This window comes from Lissotriton vulgaris, chromosome 4_1 (genome assembly GCF_964263255.1).
Source record: "Lissotriton vulgaris chromosome 4_1, aLisVul1.2, whole genome shotgun sequence".
NCBI lineage: Eukaryota > Metazoa > Chordata > Amphibia > Caudata > Salamandridae > Lissotriton > Lissotriton vulgaris.
In genome coordinates this window covers 1384063754-1384091332 of record NC_141691.1, presented here as the reverse complement: position 1 = coordinate 1384091332, position 27579 = coordinate 1384063754, and the positions used below count along the sequence as shown (strand labels likewise).

Here is a 27579-nt window from a genome sequence, read left to right as displayed (position 1 = left end):
TGGACTGGGCACGAAGGTGCTGGTGTCCCGAGCTACTCAGTATGTCAGTCGATCCCCCGGTTCGACCTTCTGTCCCAGCAGCAGGGGACGGTCCTCCACCCGAACCTGTCCAGTCTCCACCTCCATGCTTGGAGATTGAGTGGTGACAGTTGAGGCCATTTGACTTGAAGTCTGTAATATTATTCTGGCAGCCAGGCGTCCCTCCACACAGTCGGTATACGCCTGCAGGTGGAACATATTTGTGGCATGATGCACAGCAAAGGCTGTGGATCCTCTCTCTGCCCCTCTTTCTGAGGTTCTTCTCTTCCTTCTTTCTCTTGACCAGCAGGTCTCTACTTTGGGCACTATCAAGGGCTACCTTTCTGCCCTTTCAACCTTTCTAAGGCTGCCTGATCAACCATCTTTGTTCAAGTCCCCTATTGTAACTCGTTTTCTGAAAGGCATCACTCACATGTTTCCCCCTGTTCTGTTTGTGATGCCTCAGTGGGCCTTGAACATTGTTCTTATCTATCTGATGTGCGCTCCCTTTGAGCCACTTCCCAACTGTCCTCTCCGCCTTCTTACTCTGAAGACTGTTTTCTTGGTTGTCATCACCTCTGCCAGGAGAGTGAGTGAGCTCCAGGCTCTTTCATCCAAACCTCCTTTCCTTTCTGTCCATCCGGACAAGGTTGTGTTGCGGACTAGACCCTCTTTCCTGCCCAAGGTTGTCACGGCCTTCCACATCGGGCAGTCTATCACCTTGCCCACCTTCTTTCCGCCACCGCACCCCTCAAAAGAGGAAGAGCGGCTCCACCGTCTGGACCCAAAACGTGCGCTTTCGCTCTATAAAGATCGCACACGCCAGTTCCGGGTGGATGACCAACTCTTTGTTGGTTACGTGGGTGCTAAGAAGGGACGGGCGGTGCACAAGCGGACCATCTCTCGGTGGGTCGTCTTGTGTATCAAGGCTTGTTAATCCTTGGCGAGGAAGGAGTCTCCAGTTGGGCTGAGGGCCCATTCCAATCGGGCCACGGCGGCTGCCACTCCCCTGGGCCGGGGTAGTCCCCTTCCAGGACATCTGTCAGGCAGCTACGTGGGCATCGCTGCACACGTTTGCAAGACACTACTGCCTGGACAGCCAAGTCCGGAGGGATGGCTTTTTTGGCTGTTCTGTCCTCCAGGACTTTCTGGTGTGATTATTGGTTCGCAGACCTACCACCGGGGTTTGTATTGCTGGGGTATCTATTCTAAGGTAAGGAATCTAATACCAACCTGTTTCTTTAAGATGAACAAGTTACTTACCTTCGGTAACGATATATCTGTAAGAAACAATAGTTGGTATTAGATTCCTTACCGCCCCACCCATCCTCTCTGTTCTGCGAACCGATATCTAGGGTTAAGGTCATCTTCTTTCAGGGCCCTAGTTTCAATGGCACCAGTGTTGGTTTTTAACATGGCTCATCGTTTCTGGCGCGGAAAAGCTGTGTCTAAGAACTGACGTCAGCGTGCGGAGGCGGTGTCTAAGTACTCTGACGACGTCATCACGGCACCGACGACGGCCACTGAGCCGCGGACGCCTACCGACGCGCAGGGGGACTGCTAAGCAAAAATTTCCGGATCCAGTCTGACGCCTGGGGATATTCTAAGGTAAGGAATCTAATACTAACTACTGTTTCTTATAGATATGTCATTACCGAAGGTAAGTAACTTGTTTTACAAGGACAGCACTATCAGTTCAAAGTCCTTCCATTTGGTGTCACAACAGCTCCAAGAGTGTTCACGAAGTGCTTAGCAGTAGTAGCAGCACATCTCCGAAGACAACAAATACACGTCTTCCCTTACCTGGGCGATTGGCTCATAAAAGCCAAATCAATCCATCAATGTCTACAATACACTCTGCTGACAATTCAACTGTTGCACGACTTAGGGTTTACGATCACCTACACAAAGTCGCACCTAGAGCCTTCGCACTTGCATCAGTATCTAGGAGCTACCATTAACACATCTACAGCTCTAGCGTATCCCAGTCCAGCCAGGATACAGAGCATTCAAGCCCTAGTCTCAACTTTTCAACACCAGCCGTCTCTCCAAGCAAGAGTGTTTATGAGATTAATAGGCATGATGGCATCTTGCATCTTCATAGTGCCACATGCAAGACTGCAAATACGTCCATTACAAGAGTGTCTAGCACGACAGTGGAATCAGGCTCAAGGTCAGCTCACAGACCTGGTGTTGGTAGACAGCCGTACGCATCGCTCTCTGCAATGGTGGAACACCAAAAACTTGACAAGAGGACGGCCGTTCCTAGAGCCTGTTCTGCAAATAGTGCTCACAACAGACGCATCCCTCTCAGGATGGGGAGCCCATCTCTTACACCACACGACTCAAGGTTGATGGAACAACCAACAAAAGCTTTTGCACGTCAACCATCTAGAGTTGCTAGCAATATTCTTAGCACTCAAAACTTTTCAACTTAAAGTACAGAACAAAGCTGTCCTAATCCGGACGGACAATATGACAGCAATGTACTATATACAAAAACAGGGGGGGACACACTCTCTGCAACTGTCCCAGCTTGCACAGAACATTTGGAGATGGGCCGTTCCTCAAGACTACATCTGTTAGCGGAACGCCTTCCAGGAGTTCATAATCAGATAGCGAATTCTGTTGAGTCGGCAGTCACAACAGATTCACGAATGGGAACTGCATCCACAAGTTCTTCAACCATTCTCCCAACAGTGGGGGCACCCACACATAGACCTGTTTGCCACTCACGAAAATGCAAAATGCCCAGCCTACACCCAAGTTCAGAGGGCAGTGCCATATGGATGAACTGGTCAGGCAGATTTGCGTACGCTTTTCTGCCTCTCCCCCTCATTCCACTAGTGGTGCGCAAGCTCAAACAACCGTCTCTCAAGCTCATTCTAGTAGCTCCCACTTGGGCACCCCAGCCGTGGTTCACCACGCTATTAGATCTCTCCCTGGTTCCACATCAAAAGTTACAGCTCACACCCTCGATGTTAACACAGAACCATGGACAAATCAGACACCCAGACCCGAACCAACTGAATTTGGCGATCTGGCTCCTGAAGTATTAGAGTTTGGTTATCTTAACCTACCACCAGACTGCATGAATATCATTAAAGAGGCTAGAAGACCCACTACTAGAGCGTGTTATGCCGCCAAATGGAAAAGATTTGCAATATATTGTAAGCATAATCACATTGATCCACTGGATGCTTCCATCCAAAATATCATTTGTTACCTGTTACATCTACAAAGGTCTAATTTGGCATACTCTTCCATACGCCTACATCTTGCAGCAATTGCTGCCTATTTACAAAACAGACAACACTTGTCTCTTTTTAGGGTACCTGCAATCAAAGCATTTATGGAAGGATTAAAAAGAATAATCCCTCCCAGGCTGCCACCTTCTCCTGTATGGAACCTAAAGTTGGTCCTTACGAGACTCATGGGACCCCCTTTTGAGCCTCTGCCTAAGTGTGAACTGCAATTTCTCACATGGAAAACTGCTTTCCTGGTTGCCATCACCTCTCTCAGAAGAGTAAGTGAAATACAATTGTTCACTATACAAGAACCATTTTTCCAAATACATACTAATAAAGTGGTTCTCAGATCTAATCCAAAATTTCTTCCAAAGGTGATCACACCTTTTCATTTGAACCAATCTGGAGTTACCTGTATTTTTCCAAAACCCAGACTAGGTAGCAGAAAGGGCCTTACACACGTTAGATGTTAAAAGAGATCTGCTATACTATATAGATAGAACTAAATCCTTAGAAAGACAAATTAATTGTTGTATCTTTCTCTCCTCCACACAAAGGCAACCCTATCTCTAAGGGTAGGATTGCCAGGTGGATTGTTAAGTGCATACAGATATGCCATCAAAAAGCTAAACGCACACTAACAGTTCCTCCTAGAGCACACTCCACTCGCAAGCTAGGAGCCTCTATGGCTTTCTTAGGAAATATACCATTACAGGACATATGCACATATGCAAGGCAGCAACATGGTATACACCACACACCTTCACTAAACACTATTGTGTTGATGTGCAAGCCAAACAGCAAGCTGCAGTAGGGCAGGCTGTCCTTAGAACATTATTTCAGACTGCTGCAATGGATACAGGCGGCCACCGCTATGGGAGACACTGCTGTACAATCGATGCTAAGTGTACGATCTGCAGTTCATATGCCTCTAACAGAAAATGCTACTTACCAGTATGCATCTGTTCTTGGCATATAGAGCTGCAGATTCGTACACGCCCTCCCGCCTCCCTGGACCTGTATCCATTCCAGTCCTCATCTTACTTAGATGCACACGCATGGACATCCTTTTTTTCTTACTGTATCTTTACTAATTTCATCATTTTCCATCATGGCGAAAAACAATCTAAGGATGGAGCCGATGCCCATGCGCAGTATTGACCAAGGGAGGAGTCACCAATATCGTGACTACAAAGACTTCTCCAAGAAGACAACAACCTGCAATCATCCGAGCCCAACACTAGGTGGCGATCTAATGCTAAGTGTACGAATCTGCAGCTCTACATGCCAAGAACAGATGCATACTGGTAAGTAGCATTTTCCTTTTTGCGCGCTACGCAGATCTGGATTACCTTGCTTGCCTGTTTTCAGGCCTTTCCTCATTTTGGTGGGAACTATGTGCGATGCCTTCGGGCTTCAAAACTTGTGCTGAGTGTGCGCATCAGATGTCGGCGATGGACCCTCACCCCATCTGCATGTGGTGTTTGGGCGAACACCACGATTCCACAGACTGTGACGCCTGCCAGCAGCTCAAGCCCAAGTCCCAGTGGGAGCGCCAGATGAAGCTGCTTTCGTCCCGCCTGTCCAGGTCGGCCTTGTCCTAGCGTCTGTCCCCAGAAGGGTCCAGAACACCCCGCTTCTGGCTCCGCCGCTGCCCTCCCCTGTGGCTCCCTGGTCGCCGCTTGCCGATGGGTAAGTCTGCCTCCGGGCCTGGTCCTCGGTGGGCGCAGGTTCCTCTTGGAACCTGCGTCCTCGGATGTCTGCAGATCTGCCGTTCCCTGGCGCGGAGGCGTCCAGGGCTCCTTGCGCCCCACCCCTCATCTGAGACTTCCGCGGTCTCCTCGTGTGGGCCAGCTGCGGTGTCGTCGGCTATTTCATCCGCGGTGCCGCCAGGTGCGGCTTCAGGAGCAGGTGATGTGGTATCGCTGAGGTGCCTCCCCTCGGGGTTTCCCGTCTTCGATCCACGGAGCTCCCTCCTTGCCACAAAGCCCCACGGGGTTCCCTGTGGCATCGCAGTGGGTCGCCGGGACTCTGGGCTCGTCACCGGCTTCCCCTTGGTCCTCTAGACAGGCGGTTGCCTTCTTGGAGGCTGAGCTGGTGCCGGTTCGGCACCAGAGGCTTTCTTCCCCGGGCCGGATGGCGCCGCGGGTTAAGGCAAGGTCGGAGATCGCCTCTTCACGTCCCACTCCACCTGCGGTGGGCCCCTTCGGGGTCGTGCCGGCGCCTTTTCGGCACCGCTCCTTGTCGACACCGCCCCTTGTCGACACCGCCCTTTCCTCCTGCGTGACAGGTGGTACTGGAGGTGGATTCGGCCGTTCGGGTGGACCCAACTGCGCTGGTGTCGGACTCTCTCTGGCTCGGCGTCGGCTTGTCGACTCTTCCCTGGACGCTCCTTCATCTACGGACGACTGCCGTCTTCTCGTCTGTTCCTCGCCGGAGTGGGGTGCCACATTGTGGCCTTCTCTCCAGAGCATTCTGGGGCTAGCTCTACCCCATCCCCACGGCCGCGAGTGCCGGGACCACTGTTTCGCCCCTTGAGCGGGGCTGCTCCTGCGGTTCCACCTTCTTCTCCAGAGGCCCCTCAGGTTCTTCACTTGTCGGTGGGGTTTCCGTCCTTTCTGTGCGGGCCTTTCCTTCCTCAAGCTGGGCGTGGGGACGGACGGCTCAGCTTGCAGCCCTCGCCCACAGAAGACTTTCTCTCGCCCTTGCGCGGTCCTTCGGAAGCGACAGTCGCCTTTGTCCGGGCTATCGCTGCGGCCACTGGGATTTTGCAGATGGGTCACCCGGTCGCGCGGGTGCCTCCTGATCATTTGTTGGAGGTCCTCCACCAGGGCTCTGGTGGGGGCAGCCTTTGCTTCCTTTTGAAGCATCGCTCCATGATTCCCTTTTGGGGGCCTGGGGGCGCCCTGCTACAGAAATCCGGTGCCTCCGCCACTGCTTTGTCGCCATTGCCCGGCTCCACATGGGCCCACTTGCCTTTCTTTCCATCCCTCTGCACAGGACCCTGTTCTTCAGGCTGCCTTTACGTCTTTGCCCTTGGTTTTGCTCCCTCTGTCACTGGAGGCCCGTTAGTTAGATTCTTGGGGGCATAATCTTTTTGCATCTTCGAGCTCCGCTCTGCATGCACTCAACACGCTCTGTGTTTTGGCTAGGGCTACCTCTGCCCTCTGGGATTCCACGGAGTACCTTCTGCCCCAACTCTCTGGGGACAGGGCTGTGATGACCTTGCAGAGCCATGTGCTCGATGGTCGCAAATTGGCACTGTTTATTCTGCGCTCCGCTCTGGATGTCACGGACTCCATCGCCTGTGCTATGGCGTGTACGGTTGCCCTCCGGCCCTATGCCTGGTTGCCGGATGGTGTCTGCCCAGATAATATCCAGGAGCGCCTGGTTGATATGCCCTTTGACGGAGTCCTGCTGTTTAACACTCAAGCGGATTCTGCGATTCAGCAGCTCCTTGCGTGACTCCGTCCTCCTCTTTCCCCGTGAGTTTCGGGGGTCAGTTCTTGTGTGTTCTATGGGAGGCGTTTATACCATGGCTCCGTTGGAGCTCTGTCTTTCGTTGCCATCTAGTTTTGGTTGAAGTCTGCCTTGGTGTCCTTTTATTGGCCATTCTCCGCTTTGGTTGCTGGTACGGCCCTTCAGCCTTGTGGTTTTTTGCCTCCTGGGATTCTTGTGGCTCCTCTTGGTCACTGGTGTGTATGGGTTTAGGTTGGAGTGCGCCCTTGAGGTCTTGCTGTTGCCCTAGTTGTGCCTTTGGCTGCTGGTTCAGCTCCTCACCTTTTTGGTAAGTCTTCTTTTGGCTGCTTGCTAAGCCGCCTGTGGTTTTGTCTACGGCCCCCCTTTTCGTTCTTCCTCTGCTGTGGGGGTTTTCCCCTAAGAGGTGTCTCCCCTGGTTTTATTGGGGATGTGTCATACCCGAGGTGGGGAACTGGTTGACTATTGTGTAGTCTTGTTGTTAGTCAGGCGGCTTGGACGGCCTTCTGGGGTTACTTGCATTCCTTGGTAACCCTGTATGCCGCCTGGGGCGGCCTCTTTCTTCTTTTTCTCTCTCGGTTTCATGCTCTTGGGCGGCCTTCGGCCTTCCTTGTTGGACTTGTGCCTGTGATTCTGCCTCGATTTGTGATGTCGGGTTGGTCTCGGCTTGCGTTGGCGCCACTGGCCCTCCTTCTGGTGCGCGATTCGGGGTCATTCCCCTTGGGCTGTTGCCCTGGTCCCTCCGGGGTTCGGCCACTGGGTCGGCTCTTCCAGGACCTCTTCTCGAGTTCTTTTACTTCGGCTTTCACCTTGCGCTCCATCTGTCTGTGCTCCCTTTCGGCTAGGACCGGTTGTGCGTCACTGGGGGTTGTGTCCCTTCTCAGTGGGCCGTGGTGTGTCTCCGTTGACTCTTCCTCTCTTCTGCTTAGTTCTTGCGCACATTTACCTCCTTTGCACGTCCGCACCTCTTGGCTCTGTGCCGTTCCTGTCTTGTCTTCTGCCCTGCGTTGCCTTTCTGCTCAGCTTTCTTTCGCTGGAGGTGGGGGTGACGTTCTCCTTTGGGGTACTCTGCCCTTCTTTTACCTCTGCATCTTGTTTTTTTGCAGGGGGGTTCTTCGCTCCTCCCTCTGCCCACGCCCCTTTTACCTGATGGGGCTTGTCCGTTCCCCCTTGCCTCATGATGCATCCCCTGTTGGTGCTCTGTGTTTTGTTGGGCTGGTGGGTTTTTCTCACAGTTCCTCCTCCCCTCTGGGTAGGGCTAGGGTATCTATTCTATGTTAAGGAATCTGTGGCTAGTAGTCTCTATCAGATGTACCAGTTACTTACCTTCGGTAATGTGTATCTCAGTGATTCCCAAACTGTGGTCCGCGGATCCCCAGGGGTCCCTGACACATTCCCAGGGGGTCCGCAGGCAGCAGTTTTAAAAGCACCGCAAAGTATCTTGTATAATTCACAGTTTTCAAAGAACAACAAAAGTGTTAATATAATGCCAGTGATTAATGTCCCCATTGGAGAGCGACAAGAGTTTTGTCCAGTGGCAGCTTTGACTTATCTAATGTAGCACATAGGGTTAATATGCCTACAGCAAAGAACGTTTACCATACATTTAAAAAAAAGTGTTTTATATGCATAGGTCAGTGGGTTACTGCTCTGGTCACAGAGATTCTTTTGCTACTGTGCATTTCATAATTGACAATCGTAATCTATCACAGTAACCTATAAACTGTCATCAAACAGCTGCTTGCAAACTGCAAGGTACAATTTAGTGACTAATGTTTTTCCCAGTCTTTCCCCGATGCTGCTAAAACGTTTTATTTGGGTGGAAATACGTTTTTATTGTTAATGTCAATGCTAACCACAGTGTTCTGTTCTGAATCCTGAGTTTGTGATTCTCCAGACCAAGCACTCTTTAAAAATGCCTACCAGTATGAATGACATGTGAATTCTACAACTTTTAGTCCCCTTTGCCTTATGTAACATTTCCTATTCACTGATTTACACGTATGATTCACTTTCCCTATATGTGTGTGATGTAAAGTGCTCTGACATCCTACAATGGTATGAGAGATGCTATAAAAAAATGAAATGCACGTGACAGAGGGGCTATGGAGAGATGACCAGCACTGTTGGAGGGGATAGTGGGGGAATCATTGAAGAACCCCCAGAAAGATTGTCGTATTCTGGAGCATAGTTAGGTCTTCATTTACTATTCTTTAAAAGCTAATACAATGTAATATATAATGATAAATGTGTTTTAGACTGCACCATTGTTACCTAAATGTTTTTGGGGGAGAGCCTCCCAAAGCCCCCTTTGTAGTGGTCAGACTCACTCACTGCACTTGGTGTGCACCGTATGGGGACTGGTCTGAAATCATTTGCAAGGGCTGCTTTCGGTTTTCAGTCTGGCCCTGTCGGGATCAGGAGCTTCGTACTACGAAATAAAAGCAACCATTGAAAAGTTAGTCAGGAAGATGCAGCACCAACCTTCCCATTAACTTTTTTTGTTTTATTGCAAATTCTTTCAATATGAAATACAACAGAAGTGGCGGAGAGTGTCGTTAGCCTCCTTGGCAACACACTCCGCCACTTCAGAAACGCAGGGCTGCACCATATTTACAAGAATATGGTGCAGCCCTGCGTTTCCCCAGCGCTGGCGCTACACTGAACAGTGGAAGAATGTTTATGTACAGGAAGGTCCCCCTTCCTGCACATAAGCAATCTTGAAATGTCGTTTTGTCACTTCTATGTGTGCTGCTTAATGCAGTACACATGGAAGTTAAAAAATGTCATTTTTTAAAAAGATTGTTGTGCGGGAAGGGTCATCTTCCTGAACATAAACAATCCAAAGCGTTTTGAAAAAACGAGGAGAAATAAAGCATTTCTCGTTGTTTCGCCAAGTTAAGAAGACCAGGTGTTCCCTGGTCTTAATTTTGGCGCTGCCTCCCATTTACGCTGCCCTTGTAAATAGGGGGCAACGTCAAAATCAATGGGTGTTTGTGGGGAAACGCCCACCGCAACACCCACTGCCCACCCCTTTCACTCTAAGCATTGGGTGACAGGGGGTCTTATTTACAAGGCACCGTTAAGCCACGTTAAGTGGCTTAACGCTGCATTGTAAATAAGGTGAAGCCCCTATCGCCACAGGAATGTCGCAAAAAGTAATGTTCCCATGGCGATAGGGGCTTGTAAATATGCCCCTAAAATCCTTAGTAATTCGAGTATTTGTTTTGTGTGCACACATGTTACATTTTTTTTCGAATTACTGTTTTAATGTTTGAAATTTAAATCCTACAAATTGCTTTGGGTTCCCCAGTTTCCAATGGTGACTCAGTGGGGGTCCTCAGGAGTCAATAGTTTGGGAACCACTGATGTATCTGGTAGAGATGATTCTAGCCACAGATTCCTTCACGTCCCGCCCTGCGAGGTCCCTTCTGCTGGTCCTTCGCCACTTGCCCCCTTTTGGGTGACTTGGTCGCTACGGGTGCCCCTTCCCCTTGGGTTGGGCTTGCTTTCGCCTCTCTAGGGTTGTCTGTTCGCTTCTTCCTGGCGGAGGGCCGCTCTGGTTGGTCTTTTGGGGTGGATTCTTGTGTCCTTGTGTGTCCCCTGCTTCTGGGACTTTCTCCTCCCTCCCAGTCTTCTGGTTTGGAGTTCTCCGGGCTGTGGCTCGGTCCTTGGCCCTTGCGAGGTCTGGGTGTGCCTTGAAGTGATTGTCCAGGGTCGTTGTGGCCCCTCGTCTGCTTTGGGCTTCTTCCCCTTTATTGTTCCTGGATTTGGCTGCAGTCTTCCTTTGTCTGCTTGCCCTTCCTGCGGATCTTTTGGGTTTATCTGTCCCCTCAGTGGGTTTCTCCCTCTTCTTGTAGGGCTGTCCTTTTCGGACTGCTGATGGAGTCTTTTCTGTCATGGTTTCCTGCTCTACAGTGCGGGCACTGACTTTGTGGTACTGTTTGGTAACCGTGGATTGATTTCCTTGCTTTTTTTTACTACTTTATTGCACACTGTTCTCATACTCTCACAGTTTTTGTTTGCACTGGCTCTGCGTGGTGGCGCTGAAGAGTTCTCCAAAGCAAACTGATGTTGGTGCGCCGGGGTGGGGCTTGTGTGGCCTTGCTGGCGTCGTACCTGCGGGCAACGTCGGAGTAGAGTTCCGTGGTGCCGCCCCAGGTGCGCGGAGTTGCTGGGGCAAGAAAAAGGTTATGGAATCTGCGCCTAGAATCGTCTCTACCAGATACACCATTATCGAAGGTAAATAACTGTTATGTTAGTTAATGAACTGCAGAGGTCTATGTCTGTAACCAGAGAGCCACAGAATTGTAACCTGGTTGGAGCAGTGGGAAATAGTGACTTGTGTACGTTTATTGCTCAGTAGTTCCAGTCTTTAACAGAAACAACTATGAATATTTAAGTCATTATTTTAAACTTACATAATACACAGTATTAGATAGGGTGCTACAACATGCCCAAAGGTTTGACTAAAGAGTAATTCCAAAATATAGCTTTTCATAATACCCAGTCTGTGCATAGTGCAATTTTTTCATAGCTGCCCTTTAAAAGCCCAACCATCACAGTTCAGCTGGTAACTCCTTGCAATACCACTCAAAAAGAATGAATCTGTGTCATCTGGATGTTTTTTTTTTTTCAAATACATTTTTTGTTTTATTTTGTCTAAAAACATATTCGAAAAAAAATGTAACGTGTGCAAAAAAAACATAAATTTCTTATTAACATGTAACATCTAGTCATCATTGTGTACATTTCATAGCATCATGATTGTTCTTGCTGTATCATAATTTAGTTCATGTTAATGTTAAAGTAAATCCTGGTACACACCTCTGTAGTGTGGTTTTTAAAGGCTCTTGGATGTCCATACATGGGTGGTGTTTGGTTATATATCATTAATACAGATCTATAACGTATTGGGTTTCAAATGTATTATGCCACTAATGGCCGTGCAAACCCCTTGTTCCTAAATATAGATTCTCCAGTTTAGAACTTGTTGCTGTGAACGTTAAACTAAAGTGAGTTTGACCCTGAAGCAAACCCCTGTAGTGTGTTATGTATAAGGATTGGTGTGCTGAAGAGCAGTCTTGCTGCTGTTCCTCCCTGGCTGGGTGGTGAGGGTTTTTACACCGTGTGTGTTCGCTGGTGGTTCCGGAGGGTTGATAACTGACTGAATTTCTTCATACATTCAATGCACTGGAATGGTTTTTCCCCAGTGTGTGTTCGATTATGTTTTTTGTAGGTCTGATGACCTACTAAAGCTCTTTACACATTCACTGCACTGGAATGGCTTTTCCCCTGTGTGTGTTCGCTGATGACTCCTGAGATTTGAGGAATGACTAAAACTACTTCCACATTCATTGCACTCGAACGGTTTTTCCCCTGTGTGTGTTCGCTGATGTGATTGGAGAGTTGATAACATGAGCTCTATGCAGGGGCTCCCCAGTACCTGATTGGTCGGCTGCAGATTGTCCAGAATGCTGCAGCCAGACTGATCGGTAATATCCCGTACCGACAATCTGTCTCTGCATACCGGAGGAAACTCCACTGGCTCCCTGTGGCTAGCCGCATCCAGTTTAAGGTCCTCACTCTTACCTATCGAGCCGTCAACAACTTCGGTCCTACTTACCTGCAAAATCGGGTCTCGATATCCCGCTCCACCAGATCCTTGAGATCCAATGACCTCCGCCTCCTGATCCAACCCCGTTTCAGACTGTCCAGAACCGGTGGCAGAGGTTTCGGTGTCATTTCTGCCAGACTTTGGAACTCCCTTCCGCTTGAGCTGAGGTTTTGTCCCTCTGAAACCATCTTCCGAGCCAAACTTAAAACCTGGCTTTTCTCCGGACTCTAGTCTCCCCTTCATCTCCTTCTTTTTCACCTCCCCTTTCACTTGGGTACCCCTGGATTTTAGCGCCGGGACACCCCCTCGGGGGTAGCTGCGCGCTCTACAAACTCCATAAAATAAATAAATAAATAAAAATAAAATAACCAACTAAAGCTCTTCATACATTCACTGCACTGGAATGGTTTTTCCCCAGTGTGTGTTCGATTATGTTTTTGTAGGTCTGATGACCTACTAAAGCTCTTTACACATTAACTGCACTGGAATGGCTTTTCCCCAGTGTGTGTTCGCTGATGACTCCTGAGATTTGAGTAATTACTAAAACTACTTCCACATTCACTGCACTGGAATGGTTTTTCCCGTGTGTGTGTTCGCTGATGTCTCCTGAGAGTTGAGAAATGACTAAAACTACTTCCACATTCACTGCACTTGAATGGTTTTTCCCCAGTATGTGTTCGCTGATGTGATTGGAGATATGATAACAGACATCTGGATGTTTTTAAGCGATTCCTTCAATGTAAGCCAAAGCTGGCTTCCAAGCACCCTTTACATTTGCTGATTGACCAGTTGCACACATTTACATTTCTTACTAGCAAGCAGTCACCCTGGCAAGAAGGCTTGTTTAGTTTGTCTGCCCCGCCCTCGATTTCACAGCACAGGAGGCTCCCTGCGTTGCACTGAAGATGAAGCAGTTAAGCTATCGGAATTAACCATCCTAGGACGGTTCTCTTTTCACAACAAGTAGGGGAACTGTTTTCTGTAATTAAAGTATGGCACGAGCTTGCCCACTATGACCACTCGTTGCATCAATGACCGAGAACTGTAGAAACATGTATTTGTTGACGGAGCTGGCGCATTCGTTTTTTGCTAATTTGAAAAATGAAGATTTAGTACGTAATCCTTTAATTCGGAAGCCATGCAGTGCTGGTTTTTAATTAGCAGTGGAAACATTTCCCCAGTATGACGTGTTCTATTAGCAAACACCAGAGTTCGATCCTCTAAAAAATGAGTAAATGCAAAAGCTTAGTTATTTCAAACTTTCGAATGAGTTATTGTCGATAATAATGGGACCAGGACTAGACAAAAACCGCGGCTGTGATTTCAGCATACTGAATTGCAGGATAAGCTATACCTTAGCTAACAATATGCATTCTTAGTTTTGAATTCCTGTATGACCCTCCAATGAATAGTCATGACAGATTTAAACAAACTTATTTAGATGTATTATGGACTATTATTTTCTCAGATACTTAACAGCGTCAGAAATTATGTGAACTGGAGAGAAGCGCTCCATTCACCAAAGGCCCACACTTGCGTGTTCCTGCTGGTGAGCCACTTCACAGTGCTGTGGTGCATGTGTTTGTGTGATGCCCGATTGGGAAGTAGGGGCGCATTTACTTCTACGGAGGCCTATGGGAATGTTGAGCTACAGACAGACAGTCAATGGGAGATGCCTTTTTCCCTGCATTATCAAATAAGGTATCCTACCACCCTGAGATCTGTGGTTAACCGTCAATCCCACAATATATGGCAAAGATTAACAGACTAGGTCATCGGGTATCACACCTCTACAAACTTCTACGCCCAAACTCCACCAAACTTAATGACAAGACAACTATTGGGTACAACAAAGCAATATCTCACTTAATGAGCAAGAACTGGCTATATTCTGGTCCTCTGCCTCACATAATAAAATCTCCCCAGTACTATCACAAACAAAATTCTGGCTACTCCACAAGGCCTTCTGGGCCCCCGCTCGACTATTCTCACTAGGCCTCAGGGAAGAAGATCTATGCTGGAACTGTAGCAAGGAAAAGGGGGACTTAGCACATCTTATCTACTATTGCCCATCACTCAAAACATTCTTGGATAAAACCTTTGGTTTCATAAATAAAGTACTGGGCTGCACACTAACAGCTGAATTTTCCTCCCTCGCCACTGCATTCATGACCACAGGGCTAAGATCAGAGCATGACAAAGACCTACTAGACCTGCTTCTGAGCGCCGCAGTAAAAATGGTCCTGACCAACTGGAAGGACACAACTAAGACCTCATACAAAGGTTGTTTCAACTGCGTGACTCACCTCAGAGGCGTGGATAACATTGCTCTACAAAACTCACCCTGGAGGCCAGCAACCAGGGGGATGTGGAGGTCACTCGACACATACCTAGACTCTTACGAACCCAGTCCGATTCCCTCCTCCCCTTTGGGGGTGGGGGCCTAGCGAGTTGGAATGTTGCCACCATGGGCCGAAGAGGCATCAAGGGCCTTACAGACTACTTCTCCTGCCACAGGTTAACTAGTGGGGAGTCGGCTTTGTAACATGGCTATAAATTCAAGGAGACTCATTGCTACAGAACATCTCTTGTATTCTCCTTTCACCCCTTTCTTTCCTGCTTCTTTCTATCACCCTTTACCTAATTTCCCAGCGAGTTAATGTAGAGGGTATTAGCTAAACATATATCTAAAAGTACCTGTAATCACTGCAATACAAACTACGTTTGACTAACCTCATGACAAATGCTAATGTATCTGTTTATAAAAAAAACTAATAAAATATTTTGAAATTAAAAAAAATGATGACCTTGTCTTAGTTCGCCAGAGGAATATTAAATATTTTTTATATATGACCCTCACACACCCTATTGGTGTCATGCGTCATCATCTGGTCACACCCTGACCCCTAATAACCAGGCTAGGTTCCGTATCAGTCTTTTGTGTCTTAAAACGTCTCGTCCCTTTTAACTGATGGTTCTTACCCTCCAAGGTGTCTCCAAACACCATATACGGGCAGATGGGACATGTCCCTGTAGTTGCACTCTGAAAAGATGTAAATTGAAATCAGTTAGCATAGCTCATTTCACCTACTGGTATATTTGTTTAAGAATAACAACATCAGATTGGGTTAAAAAGGGGACACAGTCCTTCTCATAACTCCAATGGTAACTTATCCGTCAATCAAATGTGCTCGTAGCTCATGGCTTAAAGCTGTTGTTTTTAAGCCTAGCCCTTCTCATATCCATTGCTTGTACTGCGGGTAGAGTCGCATCCTCAGGGGACATGTTGATGACGCACACTCCTCTTTCTGTCCCTAAGAATGATAGGAACTTTAGTTCCCGATCGTGCATTAGTCCTCAGGAGTGCCGGAGTTGATGCAACGATTTGCTCCTTGGGATAACAGTAGATTTTTAGTCTTCAGATAATGGCAGTAACGCAGTATTGGGATTTATGTTGCATCCATTGTTATTATGCTCCCCTATTAAGCCTGAAAAAAAGTGCGACGGGAGGGATGTTTTTCACAGATAAACACATTTTGTGCTTCCTTGGTTGGCCTGAAACAAAGGGGGCTGCTCATGTTCCTTAGTTATCATTTGTGCATCACCTATGTTAACCTCGGTAGTGTGATGGTCTGCATTTCCTTGCACAGTGTTCATAATTTGGAGAGGTAAAATCTCATTACATATTTTTACTTTAAATATTTAGTTACTGCTCAGTATATTAATCAAGTTCCATGGGATATCATAGTTTAAGTCCTGCTTATGTGTTTTCAGTCTATAGACCCATTTTGTTCCCGGGTTGTGAGGGTCTTGACAATGTTTGAGTTTGTCTTGATTTTCTATATTTTTTTCCATCGCATTTCATTTTCATTATGGCCTTTGGATATGAAATGGTTGGTCATGCGGGTTGTATTTCTGTGGCACCTGATGGTGCTGTGGTGTTCTCTTATCCTTAGCCTAACTTTCCTTGTGGTCATCTGAAAATATTTAAGGTAACCTGGGCAGCTGAGCATGTAGATCGCATTGTTAGTTACAATTTGTGTGATTTCTTTGTTCCCAAGGAAAACCGATTCCGAAATCCAGAGTCTTGGTGTGTGATGTAATGGGAAATACTGTGTATTGACCGCAGGTCACATGTTCCATGACCAATGGAAGATTCCAGAGTGCGTTCGGCTCCCCTGGTGTGTTCATTGTTGGTCTTGTGTGTACCAATGTGTTCTTAGATTAGTGGGGGTTTTTTAACGGAAAAAAGGAGTCTAAAATCAAGTTGTTGCTTTTTAGAATACCCCAATGTTTAATTATTTTTTTATTCTGTTGGACATATTAGTGTATGTAGTAACACATGCCACCTGTGTACTGTCACTCCTTCCTTTGTTTAGGAGATTATCCCTGTTACTATATCTGGCTCGTTTTTCGGCCTTTTGTATCGGATGTGCGGGGCAATGTCTGTTCCTAAGTTCTCAGTCAGGCTTTTAGCCTCTGATTTGAAATCCCTGAGGTCAGAACAGTTCCTTCTGATGCTTAGAGGCCCAGGCAAGTAGGCTAGCCTTGCACGTTGCATGTTTGCCCATGCCCTACACATGTGACTAACTATGACTGACTAAATAGATGGAAAAGGCCAGCTCAGAACTGTGACAGTAACAGGAAGAAAGGGGGTTGATTCGCATTCCTGGTGAATGCTGCGGCCCCATGAGGGACATAGGAAAGGGCTCAAACATGTTGACTTCATGATAGGGTATAGGGATAGTAACCCCTCCCCACATAGCCCGACCTTTTAAACTTTTTAATCTTACCAGTGGTACACAAAATAAAGGGAAATCCGGGGTAACCACTCGGTTTTTTTATGCACCCTCCCCGTTAGATCTAGAGCTTTATCTAAAGTGCTCACTGGAAGGTAGTTAAGCCCACCCTGGTTTTTGGGGAACCAGGGTGCGACCAGATGAAGAAGCATGACAGCAATAGGGTGTGTGAGGGTCATAAATAAAAGTATTTAAAATCCTCTGCACTAAGACAAGGCTATCATTTTAACCACAGATCTTAGTGGTAGAAACCCTTATTTGATCGTGTATTGTAAGGGAAACAGTATGCTAAGGCCCCCACTACGAAATTCCTATCTCCCATCTCTCACTTGTCAGATTGTATAATGTGGTCTAGTGGCTGGGGTGGAGTTAAGAGGGAGGGACAGGAACGGGAGGAGCCAGTGACCGGAACCAGGACAGTCAGAGTAGGGACAGGGACGAGAGTAGTTGTGTGAGAATAAAGCTCCCGTAGTAACACACCATAGTGTCTGTGTTTATTGTAGCAGGATGCTACAGCTGGCGACGAAGGTGGGATGTGCTTGAACCCCACAGACCCTCACGAGAGAGCCCTGTCCCCAGCGTGCCTCGAGGAGCAGGCGACGCTGACCAGAAGGACGAAATTGCGACCTGCCACGTGAGGCCAGTAGCAGGTGACCCTGTCCCCCCCCCCCCCAGCAGTTGGGAGGGACTCAAGAGGGAGCCGAGGCACCAAGCGTCGCAACGCCCGAGGCAGAAGTGACCCCTTCGCGCTAAAACGCGACTTGCGCAAGAGAGTGCGGTGTCCAGCCAGCGCTGCAGGAGCAGAAGCCAGGAGCCTACCCTGACTCTGCCAGACCCCAAGAGAGAAGAGAAAGTGCCCTCGCGTGGAGGATGGCGCCCCACGGAGACCGCCTGCCAAGAGGTGCTGACCGAGCGCTGTTCACGCCAAAACGGAAGAAAAGCTCACCCCCGATGCGTGAGACATCGCCTACCTGACGCGCGGTAAACAGGGAGCTCGCCTGGATCGCGTCTGATTGCTCCAGTGCCTGAGGAGCGTCTGAAGAGGTGCGGAGGGCGAGCTGCATGAAGAGGATGGCTGCCGGTGAGTGCCAAGTGGAGAATGAGAGCCTGAATGAAACCCTGTAAGACACGAGACTTCCCTAGCGGCGGCCATCTTTAAGTCAGGCGATTTCTGGGACGACCTCTCTGTGCAAAATAGAGGCGGCCATTTTGAAGTCAGGCAAAGAGCCTGAAACATCAATGAAGCACTGGAAATGCACTAAAGACAGCAAACAACCTTTGGCAAGTGTAAAGGAAAACAAGCACAGGCTGAGGCAAGAGGCAAAACACATAAACAAGCATTGATCCATGCAAAGAGACACAAGCATTGCTACACGCAGATCAACAAGCATTGGCAAATGGAATGACTATATTGAATGAACACTGGCAAGTGACGGACTATGTCAATGAATGCGCAGTGACAGATACAAGTGAGCAAGCATTGGCAAAAGCAATAACAAAGGCAAACGAGCACAAGTAAATGCAAGAGTTGCATTAGGACACGCAAAGGTGAATGCGAGACCAATAACAAAACGAGCATCAATTAACGCAAGATACAAATAAAGACAACCGTAAACACAACAAGCACTGGCAAGTGCAAGAGACACACTGAGAGCCAGCACAAGCAAGCACATGCTTCAAGCACAAACAGACATGAGCAAAAGCAAGCCTTGATGCAAACAAGCATAAGCTGGCACGAATATCGAATGGTACTAAAGTAAGCAAATGCAAACCCAGAACGCCACGAGCACGAGCCAATACAGACCTGAACATACCAAACACGGATAAATACTCCAGATCTGGAACGTAACGAACAAAAGCAAGTACCGACGCAACCCTCCAGCGCCACGCAAAGACAGATGATCAACGGTAAGGAGAACCCCAAATCACCTGCAGTTAGCAGGCCACCCCAATAAAAGTGGGAAGGTGCTGAGCCAAGTGTCATGTGTGGACCAGCTGAGTGGTGGCCATTTCCGAAATCAGGAAATCCGAGCCCAACTCAGTAAGGCCTCCTGAAACAGTCGTGCTAAAGGCGCACAGAATATAGTAGTCACCCAGGAGTGGCGAACCTGCCCAAAATCAAAGGAGACGGCTAGACACGGAATCCTGGCCGAAGAAAGTCAGCAGACAAGACGGGGAAACAAAGCGAACAATTCTACGACGATAGCAGATAAAACACACCTCCCTCATGGCGGCGGTAAAAGCAACCCACCGGCCCAGTCCTTGCATTGAGGTACCACCCCCAGTGTCACAGACTGACGGTCAGAACTTGGGTCCCGAATGGAACCGGTGGCTGGATTCCCTAGACGATTTTCTTGATGCAATCGGTGAACACAGGGATGGAAAATGTTTGACGCTACTCCTCCAGCTAGTCGGTCATGAGGGCCGTCGCCTAATCAGATCATTCCCAAAAGGGACACAGAGAGCTATGGAAGACTCCAAGTGAAGCTACGTGCCCATTTCCATGCACTGGTGGAAGTGGATCATGCTCGCATCGCTTTCAATACAGCGCGGCAGGAACCAGGAGAACCACTGCCGAGGTTCATTACTCGATTACTAAGTCTGGTACCCTGCTGCCACTTCAACACATTTACTAATGAAGAAGCAGTTCGGCTCCGAATAATCGAAGGCTGTTCAAGCGCAGACACGAAGCGCAAGATTCTTCAGGAGCAATGGTCGCTAAAGAGAATCATCAGAGGGGCCGAGGCTGGAGTGCGAATAAAAGCAAAAGACTTCTCGAAAGACGTGCATTCCAATGCCAGACACATGGATGTCTGGAAAGAGGCACCCCTTATGCCTAAGGGAGAGGCCCAGGAAACAAACAAAGCTGAAAAGAGGGAGGGTGAATCAGAGTCAAGAAACCAGAGACAGAGCGTCATGGAACACTCCAAGTCACCATCACAAAAGACCAGGATGAATCAGGATTGAGAAAGCGATACTGATGCAACCTCATGGAGCTATTCGACCTCAAGGAGTCAGTCAACCGATGATGAGAATGGTTATGAAACAGATGAAGTGTCAAGCGGGACAAATCACACCCATGGACAAGATGGCAGATTGCTCAACAAGAAGGCAAGAAAGACGAACTACGGAAGATGGGACCTATCCCGTCAATGCCGGAAACCAGCACGCGAACAACCCCGGCCATCCTCCCGCCATGCACCAAAGTTTACAGATGAGTCCGAGGAAGCATCAAGCAGTGAGACAAATCACCCCAATGGCACGGACGTTAACACAAACAACAAACGAGAAGAAGACACCAACCACATGAGGAGTGGCAAGCCACTCAGACACCGAAAAGGGAGAGGCATATGCACTACAGACAGTTGTGTCAACGAGAAAGCGGAGGAGGGACAATTGATGTCCCGTGAAAAGGGTAAAGACCAAATGCTCCGAGACCAAACTAATGAAGTAAACGATCCCCCCACAGCAACAACACAGAAGACACAAAAAGAAACATACCCACGGAAATGCTCCGTAAACCGCTCCGACCCCAGGAGCATGTCATCCCAGAATACCAACTCGATAAACGTATCAGTCACGACGCCCTCAAAAGAACGTTCTCAGAGGAAATCGGCAACCGACTCCTCCGAGTCGGAAGACATGTCTGTCCGATCATTTGGGTCAACAGGATCATGGTCCCGACCACAGCCATGGCATCAATCACCCGGACACACAACAGAACCAAAGGACAACACGTCACGTCAGTCATCGCCACATCAAGACATGAACAATATACCGTCACCCCTGATGGGGTCAGAGAGGCTGACACAACGAACTGACGGAAGGAGAACAAAGAAATGGGACAATATCTACTTAGTGGTAAAGGACTATCCCGTCACCCCGCGGGGAAGACCGAACGTGGTGACAGAGACGAACTGCCACCGAATGAGAGACAAACAGACATATAACCAGGTGGTCAAGGGTCTCGCCAGCCTCAACCACGAGCGGGAAGGGAAGAAACGAACAGAGGCAGCCAATGAGGCCAAGAATCAAGACAGGACACACATCTCAGATAGTACATTGACGTCTGACGTGCCCGACGGTGCACAGATGAGCAGTGTTGCTCCCAACCTGACGAGACAAAGAGAAATAACCTCACAGGAGGGAGCTTGGAAGAAGACCGGAACATTGCCCACTCCCAAAGAAGATCAACCGTCAACAGAACAAGAGTCACCAAGGCAAGCAGACTGCCACTGCCGAGCTGAGCCAGTAGCAGTCACACAACATGAAAGAACCATTACAACTGCGGAACTGGATAATAAGCCGCCCATACCTGATGGGTCACATTCTCAAAAGTGCAATCCCATAGTCAAGGATGTTTTGGCTAAGACGCCGGAAAGATTGATGAACGTCAGGACCACCACGGATTCGACGCTACTGATGCTTGAAGAACAAGCTGTCCGCCAACCCGCGTGGTGGGCTGAAGAATTGCAAACACTGTGGAAATTAAGTTACTTTTGTTAAGGAGGGGGGAGATGTCAGATTGTATAATGTGGTCTAGTGGCTGGGGTGGAGTTAAGAGGGAGGGACAGGAACGGGAGGAGCCAGTGACCGGAACCAGGACAGTCAGAGTAGGGACAGGGACGAGAGTAGTTGTGTGAGAATAAAGCTCCCGTAGTAACACACCATAGTGTCTGTGTTTATTGTAGCAGGATCTACATCACTGTGGTAGTGTTTTCTTTAATTTTCAAGCTACTGCACTGCACTCTCTTCCACTTACCCAACTAAGGGGCTAGGGGAGAGACAGGGGTATGGGATGACTGGAAAGTTTCATCACTTTAATGTGAATTATTTTCTACGTGATGGCTGGAACAGTTTTCTATTTGTGCTGGGAGAAGTGGGGTGGACGCACTAGAAATCAGCAGGTAGGTTAAGGTTTTTCTCTGAAAAACCAGCTGCTATAGTTCTAGGCTACTAACGCCAAGTACTGAGAACTAATGAACTAAGGCACACCACCCACATTAGCGGAAATGCACATTTTTTTACTTTTGGGAAAGCAAACGTTTAAACTAATTATTAAACCACAACATCACGCTACTGTGCAGAAATGGAACAAAGTACTTTGTTGATTAGTCTGGGGGGAAACTTTTTGTCACTTGAAATGCACTCTGATCTTTTGTTATGCCTATGGACGCCCAATTAGTGTGGACTGGGGAAGACAGGCTTAGACTAAAAGTGCAATGTTCTGTATGATAATTAACTGATTTACATTGGTTCTCCTAATAACAATAGCGTTCTTGTAGTTTTCTAAGTTTTATTAGAACTTTTTAGAAGAGTAATCTGCAATATAACGTGCACTGTGAGCAACTATTATCTCGTAATATGGCTAATATATTGGAATGCTTCTATTTCAAGCTGGAAAACCTTCAGAAAAACATCTATCAGCTTGAAGAACAGCTTCATAATGAAATGCAGTTGAAAGATGAAATGGAGCAACGCTGCAGGTGAGGTTGGAATTGTTGGATTAAAATCAGGTTTGCAAAACTGCGGCTGGACGCCTTTTTATTATTCAAAATATATTTTACATGATTGCTCAGTCTCTGATATAGATATAAGATGTTCAGCTGTATTCACTCTATCATTTGACTTGGTAAAGGAAATGTGTAGTCTAAAGTCTTAGCACATCCTTCAATATGCACACATCAGTAAGGCTATGCAGCTTTCCATTGTTGACTTTTGTTAGAATTCAATGTATATCGACAACAGTAGAGTGCCCGGACGTCCTTGTCAGTGAACAGATTGAGATCCCTAACCAATGTGTGATACCTGTTTTATACTAGTAGTAATTGGAAGCCATGGCTATTGGACAGTACTGGCTACTAAAACACTGTGCTCCTTGCAGGAACAGTGCCTGTAGGATGTATCTGAAAGAAACAGGTTAGTATTAGATTCCTTACCTTAGAATATCCCCAGGCGTCAGTCTGGATCCGGAAACTTTTGCGTAGCAGTACCCTTGCGCGTCGGTAGGCGTCGTCTGCGGCTCCGCATCCGTCATCGCCGTCGTTTGCACCGGGATGACGTCGCCGGAGTACTTAGACACCGCCCTTGCGCGCTGACGTCAGTTCTTATTTTTTCCGCGCCCTGACGTCGAAAGCTAGGCGGGAGCGGTCCCGCAAGCGGCTCGAGCTCCGGCAGTCGGCCCCGCACCGCGAGAGGTCCCGGTCTGGATGGAGGTGGAGGGACCGGTCGCGGTGTCGGAGCCATCATAGCTTCGGGAGTCGCCATCGGTCTCCGGGCTCGAAGTAGTCAGGTAAGCACAAGAAGTCGAAATGACGTCATCGCTCTTCCGACTCCCCCCGACGCTCGCGCGACGTGGCCGGGGGTTTGGGTGACACCGCCCATGCGGCTCTGTCGGAGTCGCGGACATCACACCTGCTTCATACCCTCCGGTCCCTGGGCAGGACACGACGCCGGAGAAGATCGAGCGTTTCCTCATGGCCATTAGGTCGCTCTCTCCTCCGACGGGCTCCGCAGCGCCTTCGGGCCCAGCGGACCAGTCTGGGGGCCCCAGCGGGTCGGGTGCTTCGGCCCAGACGCCGGCGTGTGCTTCGGCCTCGACGCCGCCGGCGCCGCAGCGCCCTGCTGGATCTGCTTCCGGATCCGGGTCGTCGCCGGTTGACCTGACTACCTCACCTGCGCCGATCCCTAGGGGTGTCACCTCCGGCGCCGCCTTCGGGCGCTGCCGTCCCCGATGCCTCCCTCGATCCGGTTCCGGCGTTGGAGCGGCGCTGCTCGGCGCCGTATTAGACGCTGATTGGAGATTTTTACTTCAACGAACCAGCCTCATCCTTTGACAACCCTGAATATCAGGAGATGGGTGATGAGGTGTATTGGGTGGGGTCTGAGGACCCTCTGATACGTGATTGTCAGTCCCAGCAGGACTGGACAGGTGAACTTGGGGATGCCAGTGGTCTGGACACTTCGCCGGACACTGGTTTTGTCTCACCTCATACCGTGGCTATGGCGGAGGGGGCAACCTACAGTGTCGTGTAGACGCGGGCGGCTAGGGCCTTGTGCCTTGAGCTCCCCGTCGCGGCCGTGAGGACTAACCTCCTCACTGAGGTCCTTAAACCGCAGTCAAGCTCGGCTGAGCCTCTGCTGCCGTTTAATGAGGCCTTGACTGACGTTCTTTTGGGCACTTCGTCGACGTTCTTTTGGGCACTTGGTCCAGGCCCGCTACAGGTCTGCCTGTAGATAGGAACGTGGCCAGACGCCACCGCCCGGCCCCGGGCGACCCTTGTTTCCTGTCAACCCATCCCACCCCCGAGAGCCTGGTCATCCAGGCCTCAAACTCCCAGACTGCATTTCCGACGGCTCCGACCGATCGGGAATCCAAGAGGTACGATCAATACGGCAAGAAGGTATTCTCCTCCCTGAGTTTGGGACTGCGGTCTTCAAACACCGCATGCCTCTTGGGCCACTACACCCACTCTCTGTGGGACATGGTCGCGGGCGTGCTGCCAGAATGCCCGACGGAGGTCAGGGCTAAACTCACCCAAGCCCTTGCGGAGGGTCAAGATGCAGCACGTTTTTCCATCCGGTGTGGGCTGGATACCACCGACTCACTTGGCAGAGCGATGGCAACGACGGTGGCGATTCGTCGCCACGTCTGGTTGAGGTCCGCCAACTTTTCGGCCGATGTCCAGAATACACTCATGGACATGCCGTTTGATGGCCGTCGCCTTTTTGGTGACAAGGCAGACCATGCGCTTAAGCGCTTTAAGGACTCCTGGGCTACGGCCAAGTCCTTGGGCCTCTTGGCCCCGCGCCAGCAAACGGGTGCCTTTCGCTCCTTTCCTGGCCAAGGAAGGGGCGCCCCCACACGTGCTACCAGCCACGCACCGCAGACTAATTTCCAACGCGGTTGCGGCCATGGAAACCGCCATGGCGGGGGTCGGGGACAACGGCGAGGTCAGTCCACACCTTCCCCCGCAGCACCTGCCTCTAAAGCCTCCTAGTCCGTGCTTTCAGGCCCATGTGACGCCAGTGGGGGGCAGGGTTCGCCATCACCACTTCCACTGGCGCACTGTCACTTTGGACAGGTGGGTGCTGCAAATCCTCCGAAGGGGCTACTCTCTCCCCTTCGAGGCGACCTATCCAGCCATGCCACCACAATACCACCGTGTGTCGGGGGATCACTTGCGACTAATGCAAGAGGAAGTTACGGCCCTCTTGGCCAAGGGGGCCATCAAGCGCGTTCCTGGGCCAGAAGTAGGGTGTCGTTGCTACTCCCACTACTTTCTGCTACCCAAGAAGGGCAAAGGGGGCCTAAGCCCTATCTTGGATCTATGGAACGTCAACGGCTTCTCCGGAAGAAGAAGTTCAAATTGCTGACACTAGCTCAGGTCTTAGCTGCCCCGGACCCAGGAGACTGGATGGTAGCGATGGACTTACAGGACGCTTATTTCTACATTCCCGTCCTGCCGGCCCAGCGGCGCTACCTGCGGTTCACGGTAGGCCACAAGCACTTTGTTTACCGTGCTCCCCTTCGGCCTTATCAGCGCCCCACGGGTGTTTACGAAGGTAGTTGTAACGGACGCGTCCCTCCAGGGCTGGGGTGGCCACATGGGAGAGGCGGAGATCAGAGGCCTCTGGTCTCCAGCGGAGTCCCGGCTCCATATCAACCTTTTGGAGCTGCGGGCGATTCGTCTAGCACCGAAGGCATTCCTCCCCTCTGTCCGGGGGAGTGTAGTGCAGGTGTTCACGGACAACACCACCGCCATGTGGTACTGCAACAAACAGGGCGGGGTGGGGTCGTGGACCCTCTTCCAGGAGGCTTTGCGCCTCTGGCAGTGGCTGGAACATCAGGGCGTGACCCTGGTGGTTCACCACCTGGCAGGTTCTCTGAACACCAGGGCGGATAAACTCAGCCGACGGTGCATGATGGATCACGAATGGCGTCTGAACTCTGCCGTGGCACAAGGTCTCTTTCTGCAGTGGGGAGAGCCTTGGTTCGATCTATGCGCCACAGAAGAGAACGCACAATATCATCAATTCTGCGCGTTGGAATTTCCAATGCGGCACTCGCTCGGATACGCTTTTCTTGGCAAGTGGAGTTGCGGTCTGTTGTACACCTTTCCGCCTATACCACTTCTGCCCAGAGTGCTGAAGATCAAACGCGACCGGGCCCAAGTCATCCTTGTGGCTCCGGACTGGGCACAAAGGTACTGGTATCCCGAGCTACTCAGTATGTCAGTCGATCCCCCGGTTCGTCTGCCTCTTCAGGAGGACCTTCTGTCGCAGCAGCAGGGGACGGTCCTCCACCCGAACCTGTCCAGTCTCCAGCTCCATGCTTGGAGATTGAGCAGCGGCAGTTGAGGCCATTTGACTTGCCTCCTGAAGTCTGTAATATATTTCTGGCAGCCAGGCGTCCCTCCACAAAGTCAGTATACGCCTGCAGGTGGAACAGATTTGTGGCATGGTGCACAGCAAAGGCTGTGGATCCTCTCTCTGCCCCTCTTTCTGAGGTTCTTCTCTTCCTTCTTTCTCTTGCCCAGCAGGGCTCTGCTCTGGGCACTATCAAGGGCTACCTTTCTACCCTTTCAGCCTTTCTAATGCTGCCTGATCAACCGTCCTTGTTCAAGTCCCCCATTGTCACTCGGTTTCTGAAAGGCATCACACACACATATTTCCCCCTGTTCTGTTCTGTGATGCCTCAGTGGGACTTGAACCTTGTTCTTACCTCTCTGATGTGTGCTCCCTTTGAGCCGCTTCCCAACTGTCCTCTCCACCTTCTTACTCTGAAGACTGCTTTCCTGGTTGCCATCACCTCTGCCAGGAGAGTGAGTGAGCTCCAGGCCCTTTCATCCAAACCTCCTTTCCTTTCTGTTTATCCAGACAAGGTTGTGTTGAGGACTAGACCCTCTTTCCTGCCCAAGGTTGTCACGGCCTTCCACATCGGGCAGTCTATCACGTTGCCCACCTTCTTTCCTCCACTGCATCCCTCTAAAGAGGAAGAGCGTCTCCACCGTCTGGACCCAAAACGTGCGCTTTCATTCTATCTAGATCGCACACGCCAGTTCCGGGTGGATGAGCAACTCTTTGTTGGTTACGTGGGCGCTAAGAAGGGACGGGCGGTGCACAAGCGGACCATCTCTCGGTGGGTCGTTTTGTGTTTCAAGGCCTGGTACTTCTTGGCGAAGAAGGAGCCTCCTGTTGGGCTGAGGGCCCATTCCACACGGGCCATGGCGGCTACCACTGCCCTGGGCCGGGGAGTCCCTTTGCAGGACATCGGTCAGGCAGCTACGTGGGCCTCGCTGCACACGTTCGCAAGACACTACTGCCTGGACAGCCAAGTCCGGAGGGATGGCTTCTTTGGCCGTTCCGTCCTCCAGGACTTTCTGGTGTGATTATTGGTTCTCAGACCCACCACAGGGGT

At 49.7% G+C, this 27579-nt stretch overlaps 1 protein-coding gene across 1 annotated transcript in view; it reads left to right on the top strand.

The window, feature by feature from the left end:
* Nucleotides 1-27579, top strand: part of ROCK1 (Rho associated coiled-coil containing protein kinase 1) — a 2273505-nt gene that overhangs the window by 945250 nt on the left and 1300676 nt on the right. Inside the window, exon 12 of the mRNA XM_086965620.1 lies at nucleotides 22557-22645. Coding sequence (XP_086821746.1) covers nucleotides 22557-22645 — 89 coding nt within the window. The remainder of the gene's footprint in view (nucleotides 1-22556; nucleotides 22646-27579) is intronic.